Consider the following 21,821-nt stretch of genomic DNA (forward strand, 5'->3'; position numbering starts at 1 on the left):
TATTGCAAAGTAAGACCAAAATGAGATTCTACTGCACACCTATCAGAATGGTTAAAATTTTAAAAAGTAGGAACACCAAATACTGGTACAGATGCAGAGTAACTGGATCACTTACACATTGCTGATGGGTTATGAGATGACACAGTCACTCTATAAAACAGTTTGGCAGTTTCTCACAAAACTAAGTATTTAACTAATAGACAACCCAGCAATTGCATTTCTAGGAATTTATCCTAGAAATAAAAATATTATATTTACACACAAACCTGTTCATGAATGTACATAGCAGTTTTATTTGTAATAACCAAAACCTAGAAACAACCCAGATGTTGTTCATTGGGTGATTAGTGAAACAGTGATACATCCATACCATGGAGAACTAATCAGCAATAAAAGGAATGAATGACTTACATAACAGCTTGGTTCAATCTTCAAAGAATTAAGCTGATTGAAAAAAGTCAGTCCAGGAGATTTCATTCCATTTATATACTGTGTTATTTCATTGATTTAACATTCTTGTAATGTCAAAATTATAGAAATAGAGAAGACAAGTCAGTAGTTGTGGGGAGTTAAAGGGGGAAGGAGGAGAAGGAAGTAGGTGTGTGTATAAAAGGGCAGCCTGAGATGGTGCTGCAAGTGTTTTATATCCTGATTGTTATCAATGTCAGTATCCTTGATATAATAATTTTGTAAGGTATTACCATGGGGGAAATTAGGTAATGGGTAGAAGAGTCTACAACTCTTCTTTACAACTTCATATGAATCTAAAGTTAACGTCAAAATAAACAGTGTAACTAAAGGAAAATGAATAAAGTAGAATGTAAGTTTTTGTGAAGTAAACAACACTGAGTTGGAAATGTATTTTGTGAGGCTTTGAATACCAAAATGAATTTTGATTTTAATTATTAAGATAATAAAGAACTGAAAAAAGTCTTGATTATAGATATAGCACAAGGTAAATAAATAGAAAATTAGTCACAGTAGATAGACTAAATTGTCTTATGTATACAATTATGAATTATGACAATTGTTCACAAATATCTTTTAAAATATCATAGCATTTGGAAGTTATTTTTATAGCAAAGCCTTAGAAGTAGAATTGAGTTGCCAATATATTAATAGTTTAAAAAGTAATAGCATTATGAACCTGAAATAGGTTCAGTGTATAGAGGTTAAGAATCCTAAAACTGTTACTAATACTGGAAGTATGACTTTGGCAGATATTGATAGATATGCTTCTTTTTTGGGTATGTACCTTGGTGGTGTTTATAAGTACATTACTTGGATCTCTGATTATGGTTTCCCATTGGATCAACATTATAAATGATTGCTATATTTCTGAGTCATAGATCTGTTTGGAAATCTAAGGAAAGTTTTGGGCCATCTCCTCAAGATAAATGGACTGTCCACCTAAAGTTTCATTCCATAGTGTTCACAGATGACTGGAAAGCTATCTCTGAATCAGAAAAAAGTTCCAGAGTATCTGCATATAATTAATTTCAATGTGATATGTAGTCATCCAGAAACAACTACCTAATGAGCATCTATTTGCTTGCTCAGTACCTATGACAACCACCACATGGGATCCATAAAGTATTTTAAAATAATCCCATATGTAAGAGGCTTATGATCTAGTTTGAGAAGCAAGTTGTAGTTATAAAATGATTAGTTATTAGAAGTTTCAGAATAAAAATAGGGTAATTCCTGCTGTTAGATTAAAGCAGTACAGTTTTTGTGAATTACCTCAAGAAGACATTTTGGTAATTAATGTGCTCTTTTGGACATGGAAATGTGATATAGGAAATCAAACTTTTTATGATTATCACAAAAGTAGCAAAGTAAGATAGGAAAACTAGAGACTATATGGATTCATTTTTTTAAAAATTCAGACTTTGTTCTAGACTATGGGGATATTGCAATGAAACACACAATTCCTACCTTCATGGAGTTGACAGTTTAAGAGAAATAAATTGTTCAGGATTAGAATGGAGAATAGCTCACTCTGGGCTGGCATGTGCAAGAAAAGTTTTATGGTGTAGGTTGCAGAGAGTTAGCTTACTATGCTAAAAATAAATTTGATCTTGAACAAGTTTCATAACCTTTTTGAAACTTGGGAACTTCATCTGTAAAGTGGGGATAATAATGGATAATGTAATAAGATATTTGGGTTCAGAGCCTGGCAGTTGGTAGCTATTGCTGTTATTATTGGTTTGAAGGGCACTAGTGAGTGACTAGATTAGGATACTCAAACAGGAAATAATAGCAGGTTATTAGGGGATAGAGCACAATAGTAAGAAAGCAAGATGGGCATTCCTTTATGTTCAAGGCAGTAGGGAGACTGTACAGTATAAAAAATTGTATTGGAAGGTAATACATATAATTACAAGCAATGTATATAATACCTTTAAAAGAAATTGTTACTGTTGTGTTTTGTTTTCTGATTAGCCTCAAGTATTTTTTGTTGTTTGACAAGTAGCTTTTATATGGTACAGTCTTTTTTAACGTAAAAACTTTGCTTATCAACTTCTCATTACTTTTTCAGAGATTGGAAATGCTTATGCTGTTTTAAGCAATCCAGAAAAACGAAAGCAGTATGACCTCACAGGCAATGAAGAACAAGCATGTAATCAGCAGAACAATGGTAGATTTAATTTCCATAGAGGTTGTGAAGCTGATATAACTCCAGAAGATTTGTTTAATATATTCTTTGGTGGAGGATTTCCTTCAGGTATTTTAGTATTAATTATAAATATTATATTTTATGAAGCTAGAGATCCTCACCACCAATTAGGCTGTTTAGAGATTTAGGTACCTCTCTCTGACATTTCTTATAGTATTATGATCCTGTGATAGTTCTTCAAAAAAATAGGAGAAAAATGTAGACTTATTAACTTTATTGTAAGTCTGTCTTTTCCCAGAATATATTTTAATTTTAAAAAGATGTTCTGTATTTTACATAAAGCTGAAGAAAGGATCTATAAGTTGGAAATCCAGTGACAACATCTTAGTTAAATGCTGTTACAACTATAGGAAGTAATCTGTCTCTTGGAGGACTATTTGACATGGGTTCTTTGAAGATCTTCATAGATATTTCATTAATAGCATTATAGATATATTATGAATACATATGGAGATACTTTCCATTGAAATATTAAAATGTCTGAAACATTGGTTCTATATAAAGTAAGTGGGTTTTAACAACTTACGTTACTAAAGATAGAAATACTTACTTGAACTAGGCTATCAAAGTAAAGTACTGTAGAAGTATTACTAAATAAATAGACAGCATATGTAGTATTGAGTTTTACTTACATTTACTGTGAGTTGCTTGTGTGGAAATTAATTTTTTCTAAGAGTAGCTTCTCTAAGGTGTTTAAAATTGTAGCTCTAGTCTTGTTTAAAAAGGTGCTGAGTTAAACATCCCATTCAAAATTAGGAGAGTCTTTATGAATGTAGCAGTATAATTTGGCATGGTAGTACTGTCTGAATATTATTGAGGAACATTTTGGTCATTGATAAAGTATTTTGTAAAACATCCTTGAAAGAAAGAGGATATGTAAAACAAATTAATGACTGAAAATATAACCTTGACATATTAGGATATATAATTCCCTCTCATAGAAAAATTATTCAGGCTGATAATTTTGACTAAAAATATGCTAGGAACAATTAGAAATCTTTTAGGAAATAGTGACTTTCTGATAGTTGATCTGCAGTTTTTTTGCTTGTCTTAACATAGTTTACTTTATCAGTGATAGCCATTGCTCATTGGTCACCTTTTTTTGTAAATAACTTGAATGTCATCAACAAGAAAATGTTGGAAAGTTGTAGTCCACCTGTACCATAGTGTATTATACAGCTGTTTTTTTTTTTAATAAATGAAAGTAGTATCATTTGATTTCTAGAGGTACTTGTGTTTCATTGATAAATGCAGAAGGCAGAGTTTCAGATTAATGATCCCAGGTTTGTAAAATCAACCAACCACAACAAAAGTCCTGTTGGTATGCAGTATTAGAGAGGAATTCTTACTCAAGTTTTCATCAAAGAAGAGTTTCTCCTTTACTTTAAGGGAAACAAAGAAGAATCATTCCAGGTTTTGTCCACTCTTCATACACAGGAGGGCAATAAAAGTTTATTAGTCAAATGTGCATTATTTCAGTAATTAAAAAAATAAAAATATAAAGGAAAATATAATTTTTCTGATCATAACTTTTCTCCCTAATTTAACCTTGCTTTTAATTTTCTAGGTAGTGTACATTCATTTTCAAATGGACGAGCTGGTTATAGCAATCAACATCAGCATCGACATAGTGGACATGAAAGAGAAGAAGAAAGAGGAGATGTATGTTTATGATATGATTAGAAATCAGAAAATGGCAAATTTCAGCTCAGGGAAAGGATAGAGTTGTCTGAAAATAGATCACGTTGTTTTAAAAGGAAGTAATGAGTTTTCTTTTGCCAGAGGTGTTCAATATAGACCAGAGAACCCCCTAGGGATATTGGTGGCCAGGAGAAGAAGTCAGGGTGGCAGGCTGTTGGGCAATATGGTCTAAATGAAGATAAACCTCAAATGTCCATGTCCCTAAGGCAAATTCTTTTTGTTGGGTCAAAGAATTTAGGATTAATACTGAACAACTTAAATTAGAAGTAACTTTCCTTGTTCTAATGCAGTTATACTTCATTGTGTATAGCAGTTAAATTACATGAAGGAGAAAGGTAAATGGAAAGAGCTCTAGACTAGAAATTAAAAGGTCTGGGCCCCAGCTCTGCCATTTTCATCAATGTCCACGTTCCACCCTCAAATCCAAGGTAAAAATAGCTTTGCAACCTGCTGCGTATTGATAGAGTCTGTGTATGGACAAAAAAAAAAAAAAAAAAGAGGGAGACAGAGAACTTCCTCATCTGTAAAATGAGATCAGGTTATATCAGTTCAGTTCAGTTCAGTCGCTCATTTGTGTCCGACTCTGTGACACCATGGACTGCAGCATGCCAGGCTTCCCTGTCCATCACCAACTCCCAGAGCATAGTCAAACTCATGTGCATCGAGTCAGTGATGCCATCCAACCATCTCATCCTCTGTTGTCCCCTTCTTCCGCCTTCAATCTTTCCCAGCATCAGGGTCTTTTCAAATGAGCTAGTTCTTCACGTCAGGTGGCCAAAGTACTGAAGTTTCAGCTTCAGCATCAGTCCTTCCAGTGAATATTCAGGGTTGATTTCCTTTAGGATTGACTGGTTGGATCTCCTTGCAGTCCAAGGGACTCTTAAGAAAGTCTTCTCCAACACCACAGTTCAAAAACATCAGTTCTTTGGCACTCAGCTTTCTTTATAGCCCAACTCTCACATACATACATGACTACTGGAAAAACCATAGCTTTGACTAGACAGACCTTTGTTGGCAAAGTAATGTCTCTGCTTTTTAATATGCTGTCTAGGTTGGTCATAGCTTTTCTTCCAAGGAAGAAAAAGCAAAATGAAAACCACAATTATGGAAAACTAACCGAACTGATCACATGGAGCACAGCTTTGTCTAATTCAATGAAACTATGAGCCATGCCATGTACGGCCCACCAAAATGAACGGGTCATGTGGAGAGTTCTGATAAAACGTGGTCCACTGGAGAAGGGAATGGCAAACCACTTCAGTACTCTTGCCTTGAGAACCCCATGAACAGGTTATATCAGTGTTTTCCAGATCAGTGTCAGGATCTCTAGGTGAAGCACCTAAAAAGTTGTATTTTTAAGAATCATCCCAGGAAGTTGGTTTGATCAGGCAGATTTGGAAGCACTGAATCAGATGATCTCAAATGTCATTTCTGCCTCTAAAAATATTTGACAACTGTTGGATTATTGACAACTACAGTTATATTGAAATTTGTTATTTTTTGATGATTTTTTACAGGGAGGTTTTTCTGTGTTTATCCAGCTGATGCCCATTATAGTATTGATCCTCGTTTCATTATTAAGCCAGTTGATGGTCTCTAATCCTCCTTATTCCTTATATCCCAGATCGTAAGTAGCTAAGTGAAGTTTTACCCCCCCAAATTGTTTTTTACTTGGATAACTTTAAAGGGCCCTGTGCACTTTTAAACTTTTAAGTGACAAATCTTCTGTTATTTCATGTGTACCATTTAAAAATCTTTAATTTTAAAGAATTTACCTAAGCAGTAAGTTTGTATTATGTTAGTTTACATTTCTGTTCTATTGTAGATAAGGACAGAAGTGCTATATTCGAACTTGATAGCAGTTTAATATAATAGGTAATGGGTTGACATCAAAGACAAAAACCTTCAGAAGACAAAAATACTTTAAAGACAAAAGTAGAATTGTGATTGATGCTATATAGATTTGTGTCATTAAAGTGGAAATGATGTTACTCTTCTGTTTATAAAATACTGATTAAATACAAGCAAATATTACTTTTTATGTATTTTCCCACAATATATTGTACTCTATAAGCGATCAGGACAAAGCAAATTTAATGCAGTATACATTCTAAAAAACTTTAGTTTAATGCAATGAAGATAAAGGAAACCTTGTAAAACCATATTACTAGTTCTTTTATAGTATTACAATGATTGGTCTACAAATAATTTATTTCTTCCAAATAAGATTTTTGCTAACTAAAAATTGAGAGAACTTATAAGAACATAATGTATTAAAATATGATTACTTTTTTATGACATTAAAAAGTAGCTTTAGGCAATTTGAAATTATATAACTACTTGATTACCAATAGTAATTTTTAATTATTTTTAATTGTTTTTGTTAGATTGGTTTGTAGAAGCAGATCAGAATGTACACTTCTAATTAAAAAATAATGATCAAACATTTCTTTTACAGTGGATCAGGACAAACAATTAAAATGCAGACAGAAAACTTGGGTGTTGTTTATTATGTCAACAAGGACTTTAAAAATGAATATAAAGGAATGTTACTACAAAAGGTAGAAAAGAGTGTGGAAGAAGATTATGTGACTAATATTCGAAATAATTGCTGGAAAGAAAGACAACAAAGTAAGTTTACATTTTAAATGTTTAACATTTAAAAACTTATTCAGTCTTGGAATTGATTACTGAAGATTTCCTTACTCAAGAGATGTTATAAAATTGCCTGGCACCTACCCGGAGCCCGGTACTTAAGTGAGACAATGTGTTTTAATGTACTTGCAGCCTTATAACAATATTTGGCACATGGCAAAGACAATGGTATTTGTGTTATTGTTGTTCTTAGTAACTATAGGTGAAATAAGTAGATAGTGTCAAATTTCATTGTATTTAAGATGTTGATGGTTGTAATATGCATCATTATTTTATGACCACTAAGAAAGAAGGTCCTGGCATAAACAATGTAATGTCATCAGTTTTAATATGCATCCTGTTTCAGAATTAACTTTGAAACTCATTAATTTAGCTTCAACAGGTAGCAGTGTCAGTGTACAGTGAGTTTTGTTGGCAATTCATTTCCCTTTACTTATTTTGTATGTAGAGAAGTTCTTGTGAATACTTAATTGTTTAGCATCTTCCAGCCTCAGCTTCCTTAATTTAAGTAGTTGTATCTATAAAAAGATTGACCATAAGAATATGCTGAGATGTTCCTTGTGAACTGTTTATTATAGTTTTTTATTTTTCTTGCTGTTCCAAGTCATAACATAGATTATATAGTATAGACTTTGGGATTAAATAGACTGAAATTGAATCCTAGCTCTGAAATTTTTAGCTGAATGATTAGTACCAAATATTCTAACCTCATGTATAAGATGGATGATAATGATGAGTGGGAAGAGAAATAACTATAGTTTATATAATACCTATTTTCTCAGTCATTGTCCCGAACACTTTATATATATTAACTTATTTAAAGTCTACAACAACACTGTGAGGTTATTATACCCAATTTGCATATGAGGAAACTGTGCCAAAGAGAGATTAATTAATAACTTGCCAAGGTCATTAAGGTAATCTGTGATTCAAAACCTATTTCCTTTCAGAATCTAGGCAGTATGCTCTACAGTCTTCTCATTAATACCTAACTTTATGGATTTGTTATGAAAATTAAATCAGGGAATAGCTGAAGTGTTTCACATGCAGTAAATACTCAGAAAATGGTAGCAGTTAACATTATCTCTTATCTACTGGGGAAAATTTGATAAAACATTACCTTTATATACTTCTCAGAGAGTTCTTCTCTCTAGCCTTGGTTTCTTCATCTACATACTGATGGTTAGAGTAGAAACCTCCCTGGTTTCTGAGTCTGTGAATCAGTATGTTCTCAATGTGGAGAAGGTTACCTTAGACTAGTGGTTTTCAACTGGGAATGATTTGCTCCCACCTCCCAGTGGACATTTGATGATGTGTGGAAACTTGATGTGCATCAGCATGGAGTTGGAGTAGAAGAGATCGCTTCTAGCATCTAATGGGTTAAGGCCAGGGATGCTGCTGAAACATGCTGCAGTGCACACGACAGCCTCCACGACAAAAATTGTCTGGCCCTAAACACCGGTATTGTTGAGGCTGAGAAACTGCATTAGCCAAATGTCTTAAGAGAAGTATTTATCAAACTTTATTTAATTTTATTTTACTTAATTTTTTTTTATCTGTAGTACCGCGCACAATTATTGAATGAATGAGTAATGGATTCGTATGAATGAATGACAGGGCTCTGGTGTCTCAGATGGTGAAGAATCTCCCTGCAATGTGGGAGACCCAGGTTCACTCTCTGGGTTAGAATGATCCCCTGGAGAAGGGAATGGCAACCCACTCCAGTATTCTTGCCCAGAGAATTCCATGGACAGAGGAACCTGGTGAGCTACAGTCCACAGGGTTGCAAAGAGTCAGACACAACTGAGCAACTAATACACACACATGATGAATGAATGAATGAACGAAAGGCCTACGTATTTTGTTGCTAAAAGAATGATGAGCACATTAGATATATCACTTTCAAATACAAGTTCTAGTCCCCAGCTAAAAACGGGTGATTTTTGAGTTTTGCATGCTTATATTCTATTATCTTAAATAATAGGGGAGTGACTGCAAAAATAGAAAGAAGGAAAGATACTCACATTTATGGATGAAAGTGTAATGTTATGTTTTAAGTGTTGGCTCTGGGAATCCCTTGTGAGATCCTGGCTTCAGCAACACAGTTACCTAGGCCAAGTTACTTAACCTCTCTAAATCTCAGTTATCTCATCATTAAAATATGGACCAGAACAGATAATGTTTGTTAACACTTAGCATAATGCCTTGTACCCATATGTATTCTATATTATTATTTATTATCATTTCGTTTTACTCCTTCCCTAGCATGAGCCATGTGGTTTTTCTTGGCATAATTTAATCTCTTAACAGTTCAACAAGATTGCTATCAATTGGTTTCATGGACCCTTCAGTCCATCTTCTGTCCACTATATCACATTGTCTATAGCTATATTGTACACATTTACATGTGTCTTTTAAACTTACTATCAGAAGTTTTAGCTAAATCTGTTTTATTTATTTATTTATTTATTTGGTAAATCAGTTTTAATATCATTATTTGTAAAACAACTTGCTTGTGTTAAACAATATCAATGAAACAAGACAAAGCTCTTAAAGACAAAGAGACATGACAATTGAATATAGTATGTGATCCTAAATTGAATCCTGGGTGAAAGGAAACAGTTATAAATTGGGACATCATTGGGACAATTGGTGAAATTTGAATATGGACTATGTATTAGATAATAGTATTATGTCTAATAGTATTATGTCATTGTTAAATTTATGGATTTGAAAATTGTAATGTGGTTATATAAGAGAATGCCCTTGTTCTTAGGAGAAACTTGCTGAAGTATTAGGAATGAAAGGTCATGATGCCTGTAACTTACTCTCAAAAAGTTCTTCCAAATAATCGCCACCACAACAGTAACATCAGCCTTTATTGTAGAATGCTAAAGCAGATTTGACAGAATGTGAAAAATTAGTCAGTCAAGGTAAAGGGCTTTAGAGTGTTTATTGTGGTACTCTTTAACTTGTATATATTTGAAATTTTTAAAATTCATCATATCTATAGGTTAAAGGCTTGGATACTCTTTTGCTAGCATTTTTCTGTTTTGAAGTCACTTCTAATACTGTCATAGGTCTAGATTGGTAAAATGGGTGTTTTATAAAATACAAGCAGTAATTTGAGGTAATGGAAAGAATATTAGGCTAGGAGGTAAAGATTTGAATTGGCATCTAGATTCTGCCATTTACTAGTTCTGTGAACTTTGGTTTATCTACCTCACTTGAAAAGAATCATCTGCAGATGGATTTTACAAGTGCCTCACTTATAAATAAAAGCAGTGGAATGATTTCAATTGACTGGTTAAATCCTAACCTAACTGATCATTTCTGCTTCTGAAGATTTTTACAAATAGATTATACTCTAATCTGTGAGTTTATTTTGAATATGGTCCTGATTGATGTCTTCTAATTTAGTCACTGTTTTTGGTTACATCTTATCTAAACTGCTCCCACCCTTTAGAAGTGCTAATAGTAAAATTGCTGAGACTACCAGGAAAATGACAAGGAATACGTTCCCTGAAAAATGTTTGATTTCTAGTCTATATTTCTTTACTAATGTTACCTACATATTGAAGGAAGGCTCAAAAGTACTTATTTGCTAAATACCACTACTCTGATTGTATAGCAAGGTTTTTTTCTTTTTTGTGTTCCTTCAATAAATTTAGTATATATTGTTTTTAAAAATTATTGGTTTATTTGGCTGTGCCAGATCTTAGTTATAGCACTTGGATCTTTAGCTGTGGCATGAAAGGATGGAACCTGGGCCCCTGCATTAATTCAAATAAACTCAGAACAAGATTGTAAATTTTTCTTCTCAGATCTTAGCATAATTAATTAATCTGGAACTTCAGTAACGGTCACAGCAAAAACAACCACTGATCTCTTTGGGGAAAGAGATCAAGAGGATGCTTTAGGGCAGTTGTTTTTAAACCTTTGGGGACAGGAGTGGAGGAGGGAAAGGGTTGATATGATACTATCCTTATTTCTTTTCTAGAGCAACTTGTATTTATTTTACATGGTAGGACTCCACATGGCTTTTAGGTCTAGTACTTGGGTTTTTTTTAAAAAAAAAAAACATAATAAGAGACTTCCCTGGTGGTCCAGTGGCTGGGACTCTGAGGTCCTAATGCAGGGGTCCCCAGTTCGATCCTTGGTCAGGAAATTAGATCCTACATGCAGCAACTAAGAGTTCACATGCCAAAATTAAAGATTCCACATGCTACAGTGAAGGTTGAAGATCGTGTGTGCTGCAACTAAGACCTGGCCTAGCCAAATAAATTTTAAAATAAAAAACAATTATAGAAATATATTGAAGGGCTTCTATGAAGCATCATGAGTTTAAACAGCTAGTTGATCTAAATTATTTACTTAGCAAAATATTTTTGTTTGTTAACAGAAACAGATATGCAGTATGCAGCAAAAGTTTACCATGATGAACGACTCCGAAGGAAGGCAGAAGCCTTAAGCATGGACAACTGTAAAGAGTTGGAGCGACTGACTAGTATTTATAAAGGAGGATGAATGGGAATTTTATTTATACCTTTTAGAGTACTTTTCTATTTTTTCTGTAAGTTTAGTTTCATCATGAGAGCTAAAGAAAAAGATTTGATATTGAAAACTAAACTGAATAGTTGATCCTGAAATCTTGGACTTGTTTATGGTCTACTGGCTCCTTTAAATAGTAAAAAACTGAAAACTAAAATTATTATTTTAGTTATGCTTCTGTAATTCTTTTTACTTTAAAAGCTTATATGATTCCTAACTAAAAATGTCTTGAGAAAGGATTATCATACCTGTAGCAATTTCTGGTTTTTAGATCCTCCATTTTTTTCCCTTGTCATGTAAATATTTATGGAATGATCATTTTGTGTATATACAGTTTATTGCCTTTTTATTTAAATTCTTTTGGGTTTAACTCCATGAGATACTTTAGTTTAAATTGATGGAATAAATGTTTTATGACAAAATTACATTTTTCTTGTCAGATGTCAAATGTGTGGAGTTTACAATGAAACTTTATCAAAAAGAGAAGAAAAAAACAAAAGCTGTTTAACTTGTGTAAAATCTTATAGCATTATCAGCTTAGAGAAAACTGATATTTTTAATATTGCCATTATATTCTAAAGTATATATTGAGATAAATGAACTGGTGTAAAGTATCAGTTTGCTATTTATTTAGTTTTATGAATTGCTAAGCCATGCATAGACATGAAATGCTATACCGATAGATTTTAAAGAAAATGTGAGGAAATGGCTATATAAATATTAACCAAAAAGGGTCTTCAACAGTAAATTGCAGTTACGTCATTTGCAATTCCAATAACTTAAAAGACCCCCAAACGTTCATAGGTACATCTTTGAAGGCTGTTAAAATTTATGAAGAAAAGGACCTACCTGTTTTACCCCTTGCCCCATGGAAATCTGCAGTAGTGATCATTTAAGCAGGATCCAAAAGTAAATGGGTTTTTACTATTGTCTAAGTAATAAGAAAAATTACTACTAAAATGAAGCTTGTGCCTTTTAACCTGATTGCCAACTCTTAAACATATACGTAGATTACAGCACACTTACTTGATCAGAGCATGATCTATTTGGCCATACGCAACAGTGAGCAGAAATATAGCAGCAGGTAGAATAGTGATTTATAGCAGGTTATCTTTACAAAAATTTGAGCTCAAATTTATTCACCATTAGTAAGTAATTCAATTAATCCTATAGGAATAAGCTCCTTACAGTTACATCCAAAAATGTAAATTAGAAAAATCAGCTGGAAATTGAAGTTTTTGATGCCTATATATTGGATATGAAGCTATTTGATTTCTAGTCTTCTATGTTTTAACAAGTTGTAGTATTCTAATGATTTTGCTTTCATACATTTAACAGAACATAAACACATCTTTGGTTTTTTCTGTGTGTGGGAGAATGCTAGTTAGAGTGTGGTGTTCTTTTATTTAAAGTTTTTTTCCTGAGTATAATTTATATAGCATCTGTTGAATAGAGCTTCTGAAAAGACCATTCTTTTTTAAATGTTCTCTTATCAATAGAAATGCCTTGATTGAATTAGTCGTTTAACTAAACAAGATACTGTCCTAGAAAAACTGGACAGCTTAACCAACTTTCTTTAGAAATGTAACCTTAAATTAGCGTGCCTAAAAGAAAATATAATCTAAAATGTTTCTTCAGCCTATAGAATGAGTTTCTAAAAAAATAAAATAATAGCATTCTAAGTAACTGAAAGTTTATATGCACCAAAAAACTTATAAAAATTTAAATGAAAAAATTCCATCCATTAATTTTCTGGCTTTAATGGGAAATTTACACCATTGTGATTGATGTTTATGTGAATTGAACTCTTGTTGACCGATTGTTTTTCCCTTAATCCTGATTTTAAAGGAACAGGTGAAGTTACCATGTTAAGTGAAGTTACATATTATGAAGTCATACATTACTTTTGGACAGTATTATATTTCAGTTGCATACATTAAATTTCATAAAATGTGTTTGATAAAATGTTCAAATGACTTTGGTAAAGGACCAATCGAGTGCCTGACAATTTAAGCTACATGTAAAGTATGCAAGTAAAGAGTAAGTCCTTAATGTCACCTATGTCATGATGTAACGGTTCAAGTAAGTGTCTTAGAATTTTGGGTTAATTCTACGAAGTAAAATGACCTAATCTATGTTTGTTTGTTTCTGTAATCAAAGTATAGTTGATTTTCAGTGTCAGCTCTCTTGAAATGTAAGACTTTTTTTCTGCTCTTCTAACAAAAATCCCAATGTTTTACCATCATATTTTTAGCTACCTGAGCTCTCCAGTAATGTGATAACTTGTCCTCTTCATTTTAATCATGGCATAAATGCTGTCAGTCTTTGAATATTGCTTTACTAGCTTCTCTGACTGGTATTTTAGAAGTTTGGAAGCAATTATATTTATTAATGCTTTACATTTTTATCCCTCTTAAACACACACAGACATCAGTGTTCTTGCAGGAATTTAGGGGAAAGTAAATAGTACCTTTTCTGCTCCTCTTTTGATTTTTTTGTTTCCCAATAGGTGCTAGTCCTTTGTAAGTTTTGGGATTTATTGTGAGCAAATCTGAGAATTTAATTCTCAACAATGAGAAATAATAAGTGAAACTATGTTTTGGGAACAGACTGCATTTGAATGGTTAAATAAGTATTTCTTTCATAATCATTCCATTCTTATTTATGATCTACAAAGATTTGGTAGAGAAAAGTGGATCTTTAAGGTACATGTGTGCCAGTGCATTAGGCCTCTCTGCTTGTATGTCACCTCAGGTTTTATTGTTAAGAACAGGAAGATAGAATTCCAGCCCTTTATTTTAATTGCACTTTCATGCTTAAGTGTTCTTCTTGTTGCATCTTTAGTTGCACTAGTATGTAAAATAGATACTGAAAGAAATGATTAATCTCTTGATTTCCCTTTGTTGATCTGTAATATTTTTAAATGCCGGTGTTATTTAACAGATGTGACATGTTAATATTACTTAATAATGCATTCAACAGATTTCATTTAAAAAAAATCTCCCACCTGTGTGAAGGCAGTGAAATATTCCATGATGTTGGCCTGAGGACCAATAAGTCGTCTTTTTAGTTAAGTAAGAATTATGTCAAAAGACCAAAAGATTCAAAAGGAGAATTTGTGCACTTACTTAGCTTACCCATAGCTTGTGTTCAGTATTACTATACTGTTGTAATATATTACTGTTGTTGAAGACTATACTCTGTCCTCATACTGAGTGAACCAACTGAAAGTGCATTTATAATCTTTTTTTTTTAAAACAGAAAACCTTCTGAAAATGAACAATAGATCTTAATTTTAATCTGTACTAAATAGCTGAAAGACCTTTTCTCTTGGCCACATTGGACTACTGCTTAAAGTTCATAAAATTCTCTATATAGTCTCATAATAACTTCAAAGGTTTTTTGTTTGTTTGGTTTTTTCATTTTATTTTTAAAGAAAAAGTGCATAGAATGAGCATCTTCAAGAACTCTTGTACAGCCCTTTAATAATCTGGCAGGCAATACAGTCCTTGAATTCAGGCTTCCTTTTTGGTTTTATTACTATTAAATAGACAGTTTCATATAAATGGAAACATTTTCCCTCAAAACACTAGTTCAGAACATATTCCTTATATTAAGGATTATGTAACCACATCTTTTGTAAATTCCTTGTGTGTAACTTTCCTGTTGGTATGTCATTTCTTTTCATTTAATTTTATTATCTGCTGGTTTGGGGGCCAATAGATATGTGAATATTCTGTGGATGTGTCCATGTATAGGTGTATATATATAGATAAATACATATATATTTTCCAGCTAATACCTCAAATGTGTGATTGTTTAATATATACCACACTATATTTGCACAGTGCAGGGCTTCCATTAGCAGTGGATTTTCTTATTTCTAACTTTGAAAATCAGTCCATAGAATTTCATTGGTGTGGGTTCTTTTTGTTGATCTTTTCCATATTTTAACAGAGATTCCTACTATAAGGCCCATACTTCAAATATAATTGTATTTTCTATAGCAGTCTGGAAATATGTAGGGGTAAGAAGTGTTTCTTGCAATATTTTAGTAAGTTTTCATTAAAAATTGGGATTATTGATTGCCAAACTGTCTGGTAATGCATAACAGATGACATCTGGCATGAATGTGAATGTCTCATTCACTTCAGTACAGGAGTTGGGACATTCTAATCTGATATTCAACTTGCCATTTAATTGTACCACTAAAATAATAGATTTTTCAGTGACATTGGAGTATTTTAAGCACTGACTTTAAAATGAATTGTTTCGGACTCTGGATGTATGACTGTATCAGTGAAAAGAAAGAAACTCACACATAAATGGTATTTTTGAAATTTATTTGTGTTAAGAAATGCTTCTTACCTTTTTCTTTTTTTTTTTCAGTTTTTGGATTGCTACATAAGACTTTTCTTTCCATATAAAGTTTAGATCATGTGTTTTTTAAAAGCTGCAGGTAATTTTCAAGGTGTGATGAAATTTTAATGGAATGGAAGCCTTGTATAAGTTAAATGAAGTGAAATTGGTAAAGATCTTATTTTATTTGTCTATAGTGCATTCAAGATTATACAGTTAGATTTAAAAACAAATTGTCTGATTTGTAAAATATTTAATGTTGTAGCAGACTTACATAAAATGAAATTTTCTGTGTGAGAACTCCACTAAAGAAAATGCATTTGATTTTTAATGAATGTTCTGCTGAATGATTTATGATGAATTTTTGTCTTTCAGTCTTTGCAGTTTATCTCAATATATGAATAAAAGAAGATCTGTTCTCACTGTAAAGGATTTGTTCTTATCATGTTTTATATTCTTACTATGACTTTTCTTTCATTCATTCAACTAGTCAACAAACAAACGGTATGAATATTTGCTATGACCCAGGAAGTAATGTGGGAAATAATCACTGAACAATACAAAAATCCTCATGAAGTTTACATCTAGCAAGGGAAATAAATGTCAAGTAAATAACTGCTTATGATAAATGCTACAAAGAAAATTACAAGGTACAATGAAAGCATTTATCTAGAAAACTTTACTCTGGGAGGTTAGGGAAGTTTTCTCTGAGAAAGTGAGTTTAAGCTGAAACCCATAAGATGAGATAAGTCAGAGTGAGGTGAATGCTAGATAAGTATTTCGGGCAGAGTGTGCTAAGTCGATAAGGTCATAGAAACTTTACAGAAGTGAAAACAAACTTGTAAGATTATGACATGGGGAGCAAGACTAAGTTAGAGAATTCAGGGCCAAATCCCATATATATATATATATATATATATATATATATATATATATATATCCTCATGGGATATATATATATATATATCTCCATACATACATATATATATATATATATATATATATATATATATCTCCATACATAAGAAAGTGAAGAAAGTGAAGTCGCTCAGTTGTGTCCGACTCTTTGCGACCCCATGGACTGTAGCCTACTAGGCTCCTCTGTCCATGGAATTTTCCAGGCAAGAGTACTGGAATGGATTGCCATTTCCTCCTCCAGGGGATCTTCCCAACCCAGGGATCAAACCTGGTTCTCCGCTTTACCGTCTGAGCTACCAGAGCAACTATATATATATATATATATATATATATATATATATATATATGAGGACCCTCATATATATATGAGGATGTGTGTTCAAAGAAAATCTTTGAGACTTTTAATGAAGGAGTTAATCTGATGAGATTTGCGTTTTAAAAATAACATTTTAGTTGCTGTGCAAAGAAGACTGGAGGGCAAAAATTAATGTAGGAATGATAGGAAGTATTGTCAGGGAGAGATGACGATGGCTTGCACAAGAGTAGAAATAGATATAGTGATTGAGATAGGATGTAGAATCAAGAGAATTATTTGATTGATTAGATTTGGGATAAATGGAGGCAGCAATTAAAAAACTTTGTAAAAATCTGGCTGTGAACAGAAGTAGAGAAAAAGGGTGGTAGCTGGAAGAAGATATGGTTTCTAAGAAGGCTTTTATTTTTTCAATTACTATTTATTACATGAAGACTTACTATTACATGAGTGACCTTACTAATTCTTTGTATTCTGATGGAAAGGGGCAAGTATAAAGTGAAAGAATAAAGATAGAGAAAAAGAATAATAGCATTAAGTACCTGATACTCCAGAGGATGTTGGAGCCATTGCAAAGATGGAATAATTACTTTAGCTATGTGACACCACCAGCATTCTTTCAGAAAGGAATATACAGAAGATGAGTACAAAAGCAGATTTGTAGCATTAGTGGTTCAGTATTATGGCTTGTATTTTCTTAATGAAATAAGCAATTTATGTAAAATTGGGGGAATGGAAAGGATGATAAGCAGATGCTTAGAATGAAGACAGTTTGAAGGAATCATTCTCACTGAGTCAGCTGACTAGTGAAAAGGAGGATTTCTGTGGCTACCACACTAGTGACAGAATTTACAGTCCGTTAAATGTTGTATATTTTTTCCAGCTTAACTCAGCAGCCTTGGCATAGACATGGAGAATACACTTATTTAGTTCATCCAAATTTGAGGTTATGTCAGGCAGGAAAGATGGCAGGGGTGTCTAAGATGTTGACAAGTGAGTAACTTCACTATTAGATGGAAGCTAGAGATCAAGGGAATTAGTGATTTCTGAAGTGACTGGTGTGTGACAACAATGGATGATAGTACAGAAGAAGAGAAAGTTATTGTATAGATCTTAAATTGTATTTTCCACAGACCAAATTCCAGACCACAGGCAGAATCAAAATTTATAAGATATTTTACAACTTGGCCAGTGTAAGTTATAAAATTTTCATTTTTGTATGTTGGAGAATCGGCAAGCCTCTCCTTCCCATTTGAGTTTGCATACCAGCTAGAATTTTTACACAGACAGTGGAACCAGCCTAAATTCAGATGACTGTTTATTTTCTGATAGGAAACCAGAATTTTTTTAAAAATTGAGAATTAAAAAAAAAAAATTTTTAAGGCTGTATTCAACAGCTGAGAGAAATTTACGCTAAAGAGAAGCAGAAACAAAGGCTCTGATATAACAAAGTCAGAGCATGTGTATGTTAACTATATAATGTACTATTATGCAAAACAGCAAATTTGTATAATGAGATAAAAATTTTATGTGCATAGGCACACATACAATGTCTATTTCTTTCTGAACCTCAGCAATCATCTGTTACATCCCACTTTGGAGAATTGGCACATCGTGCTGATAATCTTTTAGGTCAGTAAATATTTCCCTTAGTCCTGGACCAACAGCAGTGTTATTGGTAGGTAAATGCAAACAGATCAGTCTGAGTACATAAGGAACTCTACTGACGTGCCATAATTTAGAAACCACCATGCTTGGAAATTAAAAATCTTCCTAGATTTTTCAATTTGCAGACATTTGTGGTGGTATTTGGTATCTGAAGATCTTGGAAAGCTGTGCTCTCCCTTTTTGCCACTCAAGAAGAAGAAAGAAATCAGCAATGTTTTCCAGGTCAACTACTATGTAATAATGTCATTAAGATGAATGATTTTGTTAAAATGAAAAGTAATGCTTCCAGAAATCAGAAGTCTTGCTAGAGTTCATATTTTTATTTGCCTCCAAACTTAGGGGCAAATGGAGGGGGGAAATGAGAAATGAGTTTTAGTCAGGGTCAAGACTCATGACTTCTCATAATCACTTTCATTCTACAAATGTTGAATGCCTACCTACAGAGTGCAAGAAACAGGCATTGTAAGAAACTGAAAAAAAATTGAAACCATGACCCCTCCTATGGTCTCATTGGGTAAGCAAATTAAAGCTATGACACATAATTATGCACAAATAAATGTCAGTTATTCTTGGTAATATATAGGAGCATTCAAGAGAATGTGATAGATGAGAAGGTGTTATAAGGAAACAAGATTTAAATAGCTAAGGTAGAAAATGAAGGGGTTTAGAACATGCCACCCTGAAATATGCCACAGCAAATACATGAAAGGCTCTCTGACTTCCCACCTTCACTTAAAAGTTTGTTGTAAAACTTCCCATGAGAAATGTGCCCTCCTTCTACCAGGAAGAGAAGAACATTCTTATCACCAGAGATGGGACTGACACTGAAATGGACCTGTATAAACAAACCCACTAAAATAACCCTTATTTTTCATTAGTTTATTTCATATGTTTAATAGTCACCATCATACAATTTACTGCTCTTAGCCTAAGCCCCTTGTTTTGTCTCATCCTCACAGTTTATTGTTCTTTGTGTAAAATGACATATAAATTTTCGGGCCTAACGAAGTTTTGGATTTTCATTTTTCTTCTGAAGACTCTCATGTACATGTAAAAATAGTAAATGAATTTGTATGTTTTGCTCCTGTCAATCTGTCTGTTAATTTCATTGTTAGCCCCAGCCACAAAATCTAGTAAGGTATAAGGAAGTTCTTCCTCTCCTACAGGAGAAATAAACATTTCAAATTCAGGAACCTCCACAACTGCCTGGGATAATGAGTCATTTTGATGGAAGGGTGAGATAATCAATTTGGCTGAAAAACAGGATTCACATTAGATTGCATTTACAAGTAAAATAAAATTATTAAAGACTATGTCAACTATTGTCGGCAATGGTATGTCACTAAAGATTTGTTTGGTCAGCAGTAATGTACAGTGTTTTAGAAAGGTTTAACTGGGCTTCCTTAAGTGTGTCTATTGATATAGTCTTTCTGAATACACTAAGGGTTGAATGAAGAGCTGAAAAAAATATAGATGTAAAAAATCTTTGTTAAGTGAGAAAAGGACATGAGAAAGGAAAGAGCAAACATGATACCTGACAGAATCATGGAATCAACAAGGACATAGATCAGGAAACAGGATTACTGGAGGTTTTAGTACCTTTGGGTTAGAACTGACAGAGGTATGTAGAAATATCCAATATCCAACAAGCAGCTGAAAATGTGAACCTCGAACTCACAGGAAAGGTGCAGATTTAGGAATAACATTCTCAGGATACTGTGGAAAGAAAAACAGCAGAAGAATCAAAGACAACCTTTAAGAGTGAGGAGACTGGGTGAGTAAAATAAGTGCAGTGTTCTAGAGGCTAAGAAATCAAAGGAAGGAAAAGGAAGTGGTATTCAATGATGTCAGTTGCTATGGAACTGTCAAGTTCTCTTATAATGACAAAGATCATTTGTAATATCTAGGTGCTTTGTAACTTACCATTTCATCCTCCTAAGGGTACCTAGCAAATTAGTATCTTTCCACCACACCTTGGTCTGTAGCTGGTTCCTTTTGCACTTCTATTTTCAAGGATCCTTTGGATTTCAAGGAGTTCAAACCAATCAATCCTAAAGGAAATCAACCTTGAATTTTCATTGGAAAGGTTGACGCTGTTGCTGAAGCTCCAATATTTGGCCACCTGATGCGAAGGTGACTTATTAGAAAAGACTCTGATGCTGGGAAAGACTGAAGGCAGGAGGAGAAGGGGACGACAAAGGATGAGATGGACATGAGTTTGAGTAAGTTCTGGGAACTGGTGAAGGACAGGGAAGCCTGGCGAGCTGCAGTCCATGGGGTCGCAAAAACTGGGACAGGACTGAGCAATTGAACTGAACTTAGTGATTTGTGGAAAAGAAGTTCCCCGAGACCTCATTCTCCTACCACTTACTGTAGGTTTTCCCTCAATGTGCAAATAAGCAATGCACCAAATAAAAAATTATAGACAGTCCTTAAAAGTACGGTCTTCTGAATCAAGAGCCAACGAAAGAAGGTTGCTCCATGTCTGCATATGTAGAAGCTTGATGTACACACATATATGAGATCTCCAGAAAGCTCAAGGATCCTTGATTCAATCCAGACAAGTCACAGTCCGAGGGTAGCTCGCATGGGAAAGCCGAAAGATGATTAAATTACGATCAGAGACCGACGGACCTGGGCTTCTAACCACGGGCAATCTGGAGCTTGCTGTTCAGTATGTAACACCACCCCCTTTAAATTTATTCATCTACAAGAAGAGGTTTTAAGATAACGGGCCCTTAAAAAAAAATAATGAATTTTATGCACCCTCCCCAAACAAATACGTTTTCTTCCTTGCGTATTCTGGGAATCTTCAGGGTTCCGCAATCTCAAAGCAATCTCTATTCAAGTGCAGCGATCCAGGACAGCTGGAACTCCTCACAGACGCAAAAAGCACCCGCGGGGAGTGAGCCGGGGCTTATTGCGCAAATGCGCGCTGCCCTGTCGAAGTACCTCCCCGGAAATCCAGCGTCACCT

The 21,821-nt window shown here is 33.6% G+C and overlaps 1 protein-coding gene across 2 annotated transcripts in view; it reads left to right on the forward strand.

Annotated features, from left to right (window-relative positions):
• DNAJB14 (DnaJ heat shock protein family (Hsp40) member B14) overlaps positions 1-16,375 on the forward strand; it is a 41,919-nt gene extending 25,544 nt beyond the window's left edge. For both annotated transcript variants that reach the window (XM_065907282.1, XM_065907281.1), the window contains 5 exons: positions 2,543-2,728; positions 4,248-4,342; positions 5,899-6,008; positions 6,840-7,012; positions 11,439-16,375. In XM_065907282.1, coding sequence (XP_065763354.1) covers positions 2,543-2,728; positions 4,248-4,342; positions 5,899-6,008; positions 6,840-7,012; positions 11,439-11,563 — 689 coding nt within the window. In that variant the 3' untranslated portion in view covers positions 11,564-16,375. The remainder of the gene's footprint in view (positions 1-2,542; positions 2,729-4,247; positions 4,343-5,898; positions 6,009-6,839; positions 7,013-11,438) is intronic.
• Positions 16,376-21,821: the final 5,446 nt, after the last annotated feature.

Source organism: Muntiacus reevesi, chromosome 16 (assembly GCF_963930625.1).
Source record: "Muntiacus reevesi chromosome 16, mMunRee1.1, whole genome shotgun sequence".
NCBI classification, from domain to species: domain Eukaryota; kingdom Metazoa; phylum Chordata; class Mammalia; order Artiodactyla; family Cervidae; genus Muntiacus; species Muntiacus reevesi.